Source organism: Numida meleagris, chromosome 1 (genome assembly GCF_002078875.1).
Source record: "Numida meleagris isolate 19003 breed g44 Domestic line chromosome 1, NumMel1.0, whole genome shotgun sequence".
NCBI classification, from domain to species: Eukaryota; Metazoa; Chordata; class Aves; order Galliformes; family Numididae; genus Numida; species Numida meleagris.
In genome coordinates, this window is record NC_034409.1 from 117,065,443 (window position 1) to 117,079,248 (window position 13,806).

At 36.0% G+C, this 13,806-nt stretch overlaps 1 protein-coding gene across 9 annotated transcripts in view; it reads right to left on the reverse strand.

Moving 5' to 3' along the window:
• CNKSR2 (connector enhancer of kinase suppressor of Ras 2) overlaps positions 1–13,806 on the reverse strand; it is a 232,243-nt gene that overhangs the window by 119,252 nt on the left and 99,185 nt on the right. For 7 of the 9 annotated variants that reach the window (XR_002442319.1, XR_002442320.1, XR_002442318.1 and 4 more), the window contains one exon: positions 2,890–3,036. The exons of the other annotated variants lie outside the window; for them this stretch is intronic. Coding sequence is in view for 4 of the 7 variants with exons in the window: in XM_021408951.1 (XP_021264626.1) it covers positions 2,890–3,036 (147 nt within the window). In the remaining 3 variants the exon portion in view is untranslated. The remainder of the gene's footprint in view (positions 1–2,889; positions 3,037–13,806) is intronic. 9 annotated transcript variants of the gene reach the window in all.

Sequence of the window (13,806 nt, forward strand, 5' to 3'; positions counted from 1 at the left end):
GTCTCTTGAGGCTTTCGCTCATATTTTGTACTTAAACAGAATTATTATACTGAGTCATAATGTCTTTATGGCTTGTGTTTGTTGAATTATACATATGGTTCAATTAACTTAGCTCCAGGATGACAGCACAGTTATAACATCCTCAATTATTTCATGATATCCTGATATAGGAAAACATGTTATAATAATTTCCCCTGTTTCCAAAGGTGATGGAAGTACTGCTCTTCCTTTTATCTTTTTTCCTGTTTGCTACCACTTTACCTTGTCCCCTCTCACTAAATTCCAAGCATATATGAAAGAAATGCACGTTTATGTGAACTTGGAACAAAATAAATTTTGGAACAGCTACAATGGTATTTAAATCACAGAACATAGTTTTTTTTGGAAGATTTTTTTCCCCAACATGTTCTGTCTTTTATACTGGAGAAATACTGGAATAGGAAAATAGAAGCTAGTAAAACATATTTTTATTAGCTATATTTATTATCTCATATTTAATATTACTCACATTTTAATAGCTATACAATCAATTATACTGTACTCTGTTTTTACTGCTTTTTATTAACCAAGCATACAGCACCAATTTCACACTTGGGCTGCATTTATACTTTAACACCAATGGACTTTAACATCTGTTCACCTCTCGTTTGCATAAACTAACAACAGAAATCTCTACAATATGCAGCCTCTGAATTTTGTCTTCACGTCACCCTGGAGCTTTTTTGATACTCAGTCTATTTAAGAAAACTGTTTCTCACACTAAAATCACAAATTACAACAGACACACATGTACACTGCACACAGAATTATTCAATGAGGTTCTGACCTTTTCCTGGTGTCATGATTCATAAAATCAGAATAGCATCATGATACTGGAATTATCTCTCTAATTTTTAGCAATGTCTCTATTTGTACTCATATTAGCCTAGAAAATAATCAGATTTTCTATGCTATCAGAAAAAAAGCCAATAATAAACAAAATTCTATATTCACTTTCACTCAACCTCATAACATTACAGAAAACCTCTACGTAGACTCCGTTTCATCTTACATAACAGAGGTAATCTGTATTTGACCTAGTTGTCCACACTCTTTATCACCAAACAGAGAGAAAGAGGTATGCGTGTGGTCCATTTTAGTGTCAACTAAGGTAGATCAATTTAAAATTCATTAAGATGAAAGAAACAGTAACTGTTCTGTTCTATTTACCTTACATAAAGTTAAATAAGTTGAATAGCACCTTAGTATCTGCACTGAACTAAGGATGCTGAGATGTAGCTAAGAGCCAAATAGAACACACTAAAAGGAGTTTTGTTCCTAGAACTGAGTGTGGAGTTTCAAAAAGGCTCACAACTTTATCTCATGACTGCCTTCACTTTAAAAGGCGTAATCTTTACATTCTTACAGGACTTCGTTTAGATGGTGGAAACTGGTTTCTGTCCAATTTATTCCCACTCTTTTGAACTGCCTACTTGCTAAGATCAATAGCCCATCTCATAAACTTCTGTTGTGAGATCTTCAGTTGAATTATTCTAGAGGCAAATGATAAAGCGAAGCTCGTAAACTGAACCCACCCAAAAGGGTGCGTGAACTGAACTCACCCAAAAGGGATACCTACTGAAAGCATTTGATCTCACTTAAAGCAATGACATGCATTTTTCATTTGTACTTATATTTTCACTAAAGCTATGACAAAAAGCATAGCCTTCAAGTATGGACATTCATACACTTTTATCATGCATACAGATCAGCAATTTTATGTTTAGACACTCGTATGATATTTTCAGTTGAAAGTTTGTCACATATATTGTCAATACTTTGTATCTGAAAGACCAAGACATCCCAATCTTTTATAAACTTATTCAGTTTTACAGACAATGAGGTATTCAACTGTGATAAAATAAATGTATAAAAATATATAGCTGACACAAGTTCTTCAAGATATCAGTTCTTTTTATGAATCTACTATTATTTTAAATGGCAGACACCATAGCCACTAGCAGTGGCATTTCCACATCTCATTTTCTTTTCTCCTGAACTATGCAAAGTCTCTTCTCTCTCAAAAGTACTTACTTTTAAAGTAGACCTTTTATTGTGGTAATAAAAAAGTACTGAAGAATGCATTCGTTACACAATGAAAATAAAATTCTAAACATTGCCCTATCTGAACTGAATTAAAAAAAAGGGATTATTTTTCAGTTCCATCTGCTGGTTACATGCTTTCACCAGACTGGAGATAACTTTTATTTCCTAGAGAAATCCATCACGTTGACTTTTTTTCCTAGAGCGAAACACGAAAGCTTTAATGAAAGCATCCCATGGTTTTCAGCACATCGCAGGCTTACTAAAACTAAAGATCCAGCTGGTCATCCTGTACTAAACCCATGTGCAATGGTTCCTTCTGAAGGAAAACTCTGACAAACATGCACATTTATTTATATGGGCAAATTTTGCAGGTCATGTATTTTGTGGAAGAAAATCACTGCATACATTTTCCTACAATTCCGTGACAGATCAAACTGAGGACTAGAAATCTCTTCCATCTCTCTTTCTTTGAAGTTATACTGTATGGAAAGCTGAACAAGAAGACAAACTAAAATCTGTAGGTTTCTTAGGTATGCTTTCTTCCCTATGGCTAGAAACATTTTTGGCGCTACTTTTCTGCATTGCAAAGCACTGTGCTGATTACTTCTGAACTTTGAAAAGTTCTAACAGGTTTAATTTCAATTGAGCCTATGAGAACAAACTGCAGAGAAATCATTTCAGAAACAATTTTTCAAAGCATACAAGAGTAAATCCATATGCTGCTGAGATGAAGCACAATAAAGCATCACTGAGATAGTTTACAGCTAAAATGATGGTGTATGACTTATGATTAAGCTTCATTACCTGCAGAGCAAGGGGCTTCCATCTCATATTTTTCAGTAAAGCTGGTGCTGAGGTAAGCATGCTCTGAGGTCGCTTTTTCAAAGTTAAGATAACACCACTCGGATCCTCTCGTAGTGCATTCACCAAATTTTTCAACTGCCACCCCACCTGGTAACCAGTAAAATCATTACAATAAAATTGAGGTACAATATTCAATATGTAATGTTCCCTTTTTAAATATGATTAGTAAAATAACATAATAGGAGTGTATATAAACTCTAGAAATGTCAAAAAAATTACTGCATAAAAATCACGTCAACTAAAATAATTATTATAATGCATTAAGATGAATATGCATAATTTCATGTTTTAGAATTAATGAACTACTGTTACTCCACTGTAAAAACACAGTCAAATCTCAAAGTGTTTTTAAAATTTGCTCTGTTTTTAAAATTGTACAGACTTTAGAAACTAGAAGGTTAAAAAGCCCTGGCTTCTGCTCATACACTTCAATTGAAAACTGAGCATTTTATACTCTACAGTTGCTATTTAAAGTCCACTAACCACATGTAGTCATTCCACTTCTAGTTGCTTATGCAAGCACAAACAAGAACAAATCTTCCACTCTTCACAGTGCTATAAAAATAAAATCAGAATCACAAGGCCTTTTCTTAAATAGTACTTCTTTCATGATGATTTCAGAAACAAATAGCAAATTAATGACAGAAGTACAGTCTAGCCACTACTTGAGTATTTGACCAAAATACAATTTTCCCAATTGAATTACAGCATGTTGAAACATTCTAAAATTAAAAACTTGACTAAAGTGGAAAGTAGCAAGTTTTTATTTCTAAGCAGAGGCTAGAGCTTTCTGAATCATTCACTCTGTATTTCTGAAAAAAGTTCTTCAAATATTAAAACAGTACAACTGATGGCAACAGCATCTGTCTAAATAAAGTTTGAGTTTAGACATCTATCTTGAGATGGATTAAGATACTGCACCCTTGCATGTTCAAGTTTGACAGCACACAGAATCACATGTTCCTTGAAAATCTTAGCCTGTATACTTCAAAAGTGATTATTTTGGTAAATTTGACAGCTTTCCTACCTTTATCCTATAAATTTACATGTATGCTTTCCTGTTGTTTAAAGGATCATGGTTGCAAGTATTTGTCTGCTTTCAGAATTTATGCAAGAACCATGTTAAAAAGAAAATTATAAAATTGAGATGAGAAATTCTTTCCAGAAGAACTTCTAGAGGTGTGAAGTGGTAATGTTACATTATATCATGCTCATATATTTGAAAATAATCAAACAAGCAACATGAACAAACACAATGCAGATGATCCTTATCATTAGTATAGCAATATATGAAGTAAATGTACTTGTAACCTATTTTTAAGGTAGGTTGTTGCTACTTTTTTTTTTTTTAAAAACCTTATACCCTGTAACACCAAAACTCACTTTGTTTCCTTAACAGCACATGGTTCAAACATCACTTTTCCTCAGCTACTGTGAACCTACCTGTCTTTTTCCACCACAGAAAACTTCATTATATCCAAGATGTACTTTTACAGCAATATTATTGTAAACAAAGAAACAGGATGTTGGCAACACTTATCTTTTTTGAATATTTTCCAGCTTCCACAGAAGACTTCCAAACATGGAATTCTTATTTTCAGTCCCCTGTATTAGGGATATGGCTATTATACTTTGAATGTAATTAAACATGAACATAGTCAAGTTTAGCTCAATACCTACATTCTGCTGAAGTCTCCATCCTCTTTCAGTAGCATTGAAATCAAGTTTTTGTAAGTACAAGCTTCGCGTCTTAATATCACCATTTCATAAAAAATACAACACTGTTTCAGAGACTTCCACTGCTTATTAGAAACAATTACCTACAGTTTCATAACATTACACGGGGCATCCATATGGTTTCATTTGCATTGTGCTACCAAAAGAAGAATTAGAAGACCACAGTTCACGTGAAGTATTACCACTTGTAAGCTACCAATACCTAATGTAACAAATGAAGACAGACTTATGGAGAGGAATACTTCTACCGAATAAAGAAGCACAGGGAGCCTGGAGGAGAACATGATGTGACCCTAGCTACAGAATTAAGCTGCAAGGTTCTTGCCATTTAAGTTGGTAGGATGCTGCAAGGGAATGCTGTGCTTTAAAACCATCTGTTTATCACTGAAATAGCCAGAGAGATATAAATAAAATTGGTTTCTCTTGCTTATGCTAGTAGCTTTTGAATTATTTTAAATGCAAGTTCATACTTTGCAGAGATAAACTATATTGTGCATTTCAACTAGGCTTTACTTTGCCATAAATGGAAGATTATCTAGTCTCTTTATGAGAATTAGGGGGATTAAAGAAAAAAATCACTTTAAAGCACTATCTGATGTATTTAATTTAGAAGCTCATGAATATAAACAATTTTACTTAATTTTCACAGGAAATCTCTGAGTTTACTACGAATCTCAAATGGTATTCATTTTCTGTTTTTATTTGGTTCTCTGACAGGAGCTTTCTGACAGGCTGAGGCAGTCCTTGGCTTGTTTTTCATCTTCTGAACAGAAATGATCACATGGGTCTAAGAGGAACAAATAACATAAGAGAAGATCCACAATCAACTGAAAGAAGCTGGTGTCCAGGAAGAAGGCATGGTCTTCATTTCCCACATTGTTTAGATCCCATCAGAATTCAGTTTGATAGGTACTATACAAAAGCAATTTCACATGAGGTTAGGTTGGTAAGAGGAAAAGGCAACGAATATATCTGGAACTGAAAATGCTTTTTCAGAAATCTGCTTTAGAGATATGTAATGTAAACTTCTAAGTATGATCTGAATTTATTCTCTCTGGCCTCTCCTCAGGATCTTCAGCTTTCTCATTACCATCACAGCTGTCAATTCTCAATCATCAAGATTTTTGGCACAGCTTTTGAAGTCCCTACCATATCCTATATCCTGCCCTGCAAACACAGACAGTAATAAGAAAGTTTCCTCACTGGTCTCGGAGTTGAAAAGTTAGAGGATTATTTTCCAAGCCACTTTTCTTGCTTTACACCAACTCAAGGAATTAATTTTTTAATCAGTGCACTACACTGGCCAAGTACTCAGTTGTAACGATGAAGAAAGTCCCCGCTGTTAAACTGCATGTCACCAAAAAAGCTGTGGTCAGTTGATTCCTTAGTGGCACCTTAAACCTAGCCTTAGGTTTTGCTATGCGGTACCTCAGTCCCCCACCAGGCTGTCAGCACAGCTCAGCACTGAGCGCAGGGAGGGGGTTTTGTGGAGGATGGAGGGGGAGGAGTACGGACTCAAGGAGCAGTAAGGGAAGGTAAATGCAAAGATGAGAGAACTTGGGGAAGAGGGATAGGAGAGAGCACCGCAGGGTGACTTGAGTGTAGGTGCCCTTAGATGCGTTACTAAATAACCTACTGTCTGAAAAATCCAGAAAAGATTGCTAAAGGAGACTACAGAGCTGCTGCAGCAATTAAAAGCAGTGTGTCAATCTAATGCAGACTGAAACTACATCATATTGGGGTGGAATTATAGTAAAATGATAAATAGAACAGAATCCATACTTTTACAGGCATATTCCTGTTTGAAGGGTCACCAGAGTCCCATGAAAGTCAATGTCAGAGTTTCTGCTTCCATTAAAACTGCTTCCCCCCCCACTCCCCCAGTTATGTTAATTCATTCCTCAACTGCAGATTTGTAAAAGGGAAAAACACTAGTATCTTTACACTTTTGAAGAAAAAGTATTTTCCTGCTAAATATAAACTGCAAAGCAGTCTGCTATTTTACTGCTAAGCAAACATGGAAAATCCACTCTGCTATTTAATTTTAAGAAATAACTAGAACGGAAAGATAATAAAAATTCTTATTCTTTCAATGCTTGTTGTAAGTGGAATGCAGCCAGAGCTCTTTGACGTATCAACCATTAGAAGATTCAAGCTTTAATCATTTTTGAGCTAACAAAAATAGAATTTATAGGAGGAAAGTATATTCACCTTAAGAATTTTTTTTTTTTAAAGAAACCCCCTTTCACTCACCTTGCATTTTATAAATAAAAACTAGTACATAAGAAAAAAACCTACCAAAACAAAAACCCACTGCACTTCAAATCATTGTCTATCAGATCTAGCTGGCTGTTAAGCAAGTCAGAATACGACAAGGAACTATCTGGCTGGTTAAATTTGCAGACTGATTTTCGTGAACACTGATCACAAGTGAGGATGGTCAGCTGGCAGCCCTGTGAAACAAATATGTTAGCAGCAATCCTTACTCCCAGCTGCAGATGCCTGAAAAGGTTAGAAAATAATGGAAGGCCATAGGTCTTCCGCCTACAGAAAACATTATGGGGTGAGGAAACCACAGAAGGATATTTGTAGCATGGACTACCACAGAGATGAAAGCTGTATCTGTATGTGGTGAGAGAACTGGTGTCAGGAGGGTAGCAGATGTCTTTCAGGGATTTATCCAGCTTATTAGGCTAGCATAATAATGAAATCCATGCTTATGTAACAGTTTTCTCCCAGAGAAGAGAGATTCAAAATATTGTGATTGCATTTACTGTAATTCTAATTAAGGAATACCTCTGCTTTATTATTTAAATGAATACGATTGTCTTTTATTCATTGTTATAGAAGTTAGTTCCTTGAACCCTTAGAATGTTGCTGATCACACTACTCTGTCATTGTCTGAAGCCACAACAACCCAGTCTGTATACAGATGAAAGAAAAAGCGCATCTAGAAAAAATCCTTAAGTTTTAATAAAACAAACTTGTTATCACTAAACTATAAGTCATTTTAATATCCATTTTTGCCTATGTAAAGCTAATGCTTACAATTAAGAGACTTTCATATGAATAAACTAAACTACAACCAAAACTGAGAGCTGAAATCAGAAGCCATCAGCTCGCATTAAGCTGCTCTAATCACATTTCTCTTTCAGAAAAGGTATCTGATCCAGAGAATAACTTTTGACTAGATTTTATTATCTTGCTCTTTTTAAGTATTTGTACTGCTCTGCTCCACCATAATTCAACAAACTTCACAAATATTAGTAACAAAAGTACAGAGCATCATGTTAACCGAGACAAGCAACTGTTTTACTCATGGAGCAACTGCAATGTGAACTACCCAGGAACACAGAGTCAGTTCTGTACAGAAACTCTGCTAATTAATAGTGCATATCTTTCAGTTCAAAATCACCTCATGCTTTTGCTTCTGAGTCATTCCTAACAACATTCTAGGACAAATAAATAAGGATATTTGTCAGAAAGAGCAACAACTCCAACTTCATGGGTTTGAATATGACCTTCTTCACAAGTATTTGGTCAGTGATTAGGAATGATTTTTCAGAAAAAAACATGGGGATTGTTTCCCTGTTATAGGATATGACTAAAAAAAAAGAGGGGGGGGGCTAGAATTCCGTTTGCTTGGTTTTTATGTTTCTCTGAAGCCTGAAGCACCTTTTCTAGCTTGGTACATAGGATTCCCCACAGCCACCTGCTGCCTCCAGCACGATGGCTGTAAGGCTCCCCTCTCTTCAACCAGAGGTACAGACCACCAGAGGAGACAGACAGGTTCTGGCAATTTGGAAGGCTTTCACCCAGTCTTCCACCCACTCAGGGAATGTGAATCTCAGCATTATTTAGCCTCAAATGAGTTAATTCAGTTTTTCAAGCTCAAGTACCAAGATGTGTGGCAATTTCAGGTGAAAGACCTTCACTTAGGCAAAGCACCATGCTGACAAGAATACACGGGCAAGAAGCCCAGTCATCCAACTGGCAAGAAACCATCAGTGAACTGCCTTGGGAGCAGGGAAACAAGGATTCTTGTTCCAATTCCCAGTGATCGCTTTTGTGCAACATAAATATAAGCTACATGCATACTGCAAGGAACAGGGTCTGAAACCCACACTGTGGTGAGCAGGCCCTACCTCTTCTTCACCAAGGGTACCGACATTGAAGCATTATGAATAAAGATGCTGCCACTCGGCTTCATTTCCAGATACTTCCAAGGAACACATGGAGCGCTTCATTTTTAGTGAAGCTCCCTCAAGGGACAGACATTTCAGCATCCCCAGGTGGCCACAGGTAAGAGATCAAGAAACTTCAAGGCTGATAGGTAGGGAAGTGCTGATAAATGCCTAATCAGGTGCAGACAGTTTGTATGAGCTGTGCACTCAGGAAGGATTTAGGCAGAGCAGATCAGACCCTGTTTTATCACAGATTACACTGCAGTATAGACGTCAGAGGCCTCGCTCCTCATGGGGTTAAAGAGTTAAGTTCTCCAGCAGAAGAAATATGCTCCCCAGGAAGAACTGCAGTATTAAGCCACCACAGCCACATCTCTCTTATAGTAATTCTTTTGTGCACTTACATTGCACAATGGGAATTTGAGGCATGCATGTGTATGTATTGCATGTTCTTATGTTTAAATTCCCTAAATGGTTGTCCTGGAATTAAAATAAGAAATACACATAAACATATGTGCTTACATACACAAAAATAATTGTTTTTTCATGTCATATTTACATTATGACAACTTAATATTTTAGAAGGATTCCACTGAACCAATAATTCCAACATTCTTTGACCCCTGCTCTTTTCAATGTATAAATTTGCTGAGATCTGCAGCTGCCCTACAGCTAGACAGTGCTTGAAACAGGTCTTTCTTGAATCTGAATCATACAGTGAAAATAAATCATCTAGTTTACACAGAAGTTGTAATGAAAAAGTTAGTCTTTAAAGGCTACCACTAATCAAGCAAACTGAAAAAACCCACACCAAACCAAAAACCAAGCTGAAACAAAAGCCTTTAATTAAGCTGAAAAGTTATGTAGCATCATTTAGCTAAAGGAAGGAGGGAAGGAGGATGGAGAGTTAAAGGAAATTGCCATAATAAATCACTCATTATTTAGCCATGAGAGTTCTTTTTGTTCCTGTTCTGTTTTACTGCTATTAAAGTGATCATTCATAGACAATGCGTAGCATTCAAGCCACTGAGGTGTTCTAAGCCAGTAATGAGTTTTGTTTTTAAGTAACAATTTATATATTCAGAGCACATAAACTCAAATCAAGCAGAGAATTTCCTTGCTTTAATTTTCCCTCCCTCATGACACAGCATTAACTTGCTTTTCCTACTGCTTTGATCCACTTCTACAATTATCATTTTCCATCTTCTACAATTATCACCATCTCACACTCCCTCACTGTCTCCTCCCAACTTCATCAAAGGTAATGAATTACAGAGCGGAAGATCAGGCTGGAAGCTGAAGATCAGCTGTGCAACTTACACAGCTGCTACCTGCACATAGAACAGAGGTATTTAAAACTACTGAGTCCTAGCACATATGTGGTGCAGGCTGTGCATTACTGTACTATCAGTCAATTTATCTGTATGACTTGGAAGACATCTCCTTATCCTTTATTTTTTCTACAGTGTACTTCAATTTTCAGCAATCTCAGTTAAAAGGAAGATTCTTAGCAGCAGCAGAATAATCCCTGCCCTTCTTTCCAAATTCACATACCTGATCTTAAACTAACAGCAAGCTTTTTAGCTTGTTCATACAGGACAAAAAGTCCAATATAATCTTCTACAGGCACCAACATAGTTAACAATAGGAAACTCTGATATATCTGCTACTTGGACATAAAACATAAGCTCCAGTTATACATTTCACACATCAGACACTAAGAAATTCTGAAAGAATAATTTTAGCTTCTATATTTACATTTTTTTCCACTATTGGAAAAATACTGCTTATGCTGTAGTTTAAATCTCCTGCAAATACAAATCACAGCAACATTAGTAGACAGTAACAGTAATTACCAGAGAGTGAATATATATATAATATATAAATAATAAATATACATACATATTTATGTATATAAATATATATATTCATGCTCTGATAATATATTATATATATATATTTAAGTCAAGAATATATTCAAAAGGTTTTTGGCAGTGTATTGTCTTTAAATATTTCCACTGGAAACGTTAATGCCATTTAGAGAACCTCTTACAGCTGCTTCTTTTAATAGAAACATTATTAATGTAATATGGGAAATAAAGTGAAATACAGAACAACTGTAGAATATGAAATTAAAACACGTGTTCCTACAGTAAGTTCTGTCCAGAAATATGAATTAGGCAATTAGAACACAAGAATACTACACAAAATACTGCAGCCACTCTGACCAGATATACTCATAGGAGTATGGTCATAAGAACAGTTTACATAAAATTACTTGATTTTTCTATGGAATCAGTAAATACTAATCACCAGTGGTGATACTATGAAGGCCTACCAAAAACATCTACAGAAAAATCAACTGCTACTGCAGTAGAATTCTTACTACAATTACAGTTTCTAAAATGGATATTAGTACCTTCAAAGTCAATCCAGGTGTGGTGTCTACATCATTAATTAGAAAAGAATATTATTTTTCCAAAGAAAAATAATGCAAGAAATCAACAATCTGCTGAATGGCTATTCATACGTGTTCATCTGGTCACATGAGTGAACCAGCGGGGCTCAACGATAATACAGCTGTCTATTCAGAAGTTACAGTCTGGACAGAAAGAAAGCTATGTTTTCAAGAGAGCTTTGGGATGCAGCAAATGGCTACACGCTTTCCATGACTGCAGTCAGCTGGCAGAGAAAATTTCCAGGAATTCCATGCATTGGCACTGAATCATATCTCAGTCCTAATTGAGGAAAGGCATCTCTAGAAACAGTTTCTTCTATTACTTCCTCCAAGGCCTCCTCTAGTAATCAAGTTTCTTGCAGCTGGACTTCTATACAACTACAAGAAAAGCATCCTGATCCCACAGCTAAGGTTTATCACGCCAAGCATTAGTCCTTAAAGTGCTGTGACTACACACACCAGGTGCTCTGGAGCATGAATCAAAGAGCACACCGAAAGTGGGATGTTGGTATCCAGGTCACATGTCCATGTCTTCCCACAAAGACTGAAGCAATTACTACCACACCTGTGATTTAAGACTAACCCTTCCAGTGTTCCTTTTCCATTTCAGGGCACGGGTTTAATGCTTTCAGCTAAGGTAAATAAGCGGTTTGACTTAAGGTAGAAGCAGTCATGTATTTAAGTTTTGTTATCATCTGGGAGACAGGTAACTGCTGAAAGGCACAGTGTGGCCTTCTGATGCAATTTAACTAAGTCCACTGGCTGGTGGCACAGGTGTGTAGTTAACTGTGAGAATTTCATGTGGAAAGAGCAAAGGGAAATTATTTAAAGATCGGCAGAAACAAAATACAGTGTGGACTGGCCAAGCTTACGCTGCTCCGCCTAACAGGTGCAACCATGACCTCTTTTTGTTGCTTGATCTGTCGTGACAGAGTTAGGAGTGCAAGTGTATGGTAATGCATACTTTTTACATAAAAATAAGGCTGCACTAAGCAAAGCATTATGTGCATTTCACACTTAGAACAAGCCCCAGAGATAAATTGAAGACATATTCATCAGGCAAGAACATCCAGCATTTGTGCTGAACAGTACTGCTCAAGTTCCACTGTTCTGAGAAGAAGCATGGGGCAGTTCTCCAAGATGCTCCATGGAGCCTCTGCCAGCCACCTGCATTAATTTTATTTTCCCAAACATTTACTTTATTTGAAAAATTATTTGCTGAAAAGTAAAATGAAATTCATCTACATACATACATCTGTGCACTTTCCAAACTCCCTAGAATTCACTCAGTCCTTCCTATTCCTACCTACTCTTTAGAATACCTGAGCACCCTTTCTCCCTGGAGAGTATTTCTTGGAAAACACAACGTAATTCATCGGTATTTGTCAAATTTGTCTCTCTCACTATATAAACATATATATGTAGAGAGAGAGAGACATAATCTATACTAATATAAAAACATTTGATTTGCTCTCATCATGGGAAAATAAAATCATCTTCCCCTACACATTCAATATTTCTGCAATATCACACTCCCGACATTTGGGATATAATACATTCAGGTCTGTATTTGCACATCTACGTAAAAAAAACACCACTGTGTAAAAAAGAGATAGTGAATAACATCACATGATTTCAATGTAAATTCCAACGTGTTACATTTTGAGAGGATCATGACAATTTAGTTCCTTTATCAGTATTGTGCAATGGTGATGGAGTAAGAATAAAGAACTGAACTAAGAAATTGAGACGGAATTTGGAGGACAGACTATACTTGCCAAAATCACAGTATGGTCCTCATAGCCTCACAAACTGTGGAGAGCTCAGGACAGAGCCCTGCAGAGAACTAGATTATTCCCATAAAGACTTCCATTAACATTTCTGAGTATACCTAAAAAGCTTTTAGTTGTAAATCCCACTTACCCTTAAAATCAAATATTCCTGTTAACATTTATCAAATCATTATAAACAGAGGAAGTCCAAGGATTTGGAAAGCATTAAAATCATGATCCAGGAGATACTATTTTATCATCCATAAAAGCATATGCATGAGAGCAACAGAAGGAAGTTGAGGACAAAGCATATTTCTTTTGAACATTTATGATTTTGCTGCATTATTATTCAAGTCAAGCATCAAAAAGAATAAAAATATTAGTTTAAATGAAAGATGTTAGTAGAAGCTGTTTTGTGAGGTTACAAACATTTGACATCAAAATCTTGGACTGAGATTACTGTCCCCTCTGCTGTCTGCTCCCTTGCATTTTCCAGATCACTTTTCCTCAGAGACTCATTAGACCTACTGTTTCCTTCAAAGCCAAGCTAATAAGGTCTTACAGGGAGTATCTGTATTAAGATAATCCAAGCCCAGATCTGAAAAAAATTCTGCAAAACAAAGCAGAAAAACTGGATAAATTGAAATACCTGCAACATTTTTAATTCTAAGATAGTTTTTATTGTTTACTTTTCTCCAAATGAAAT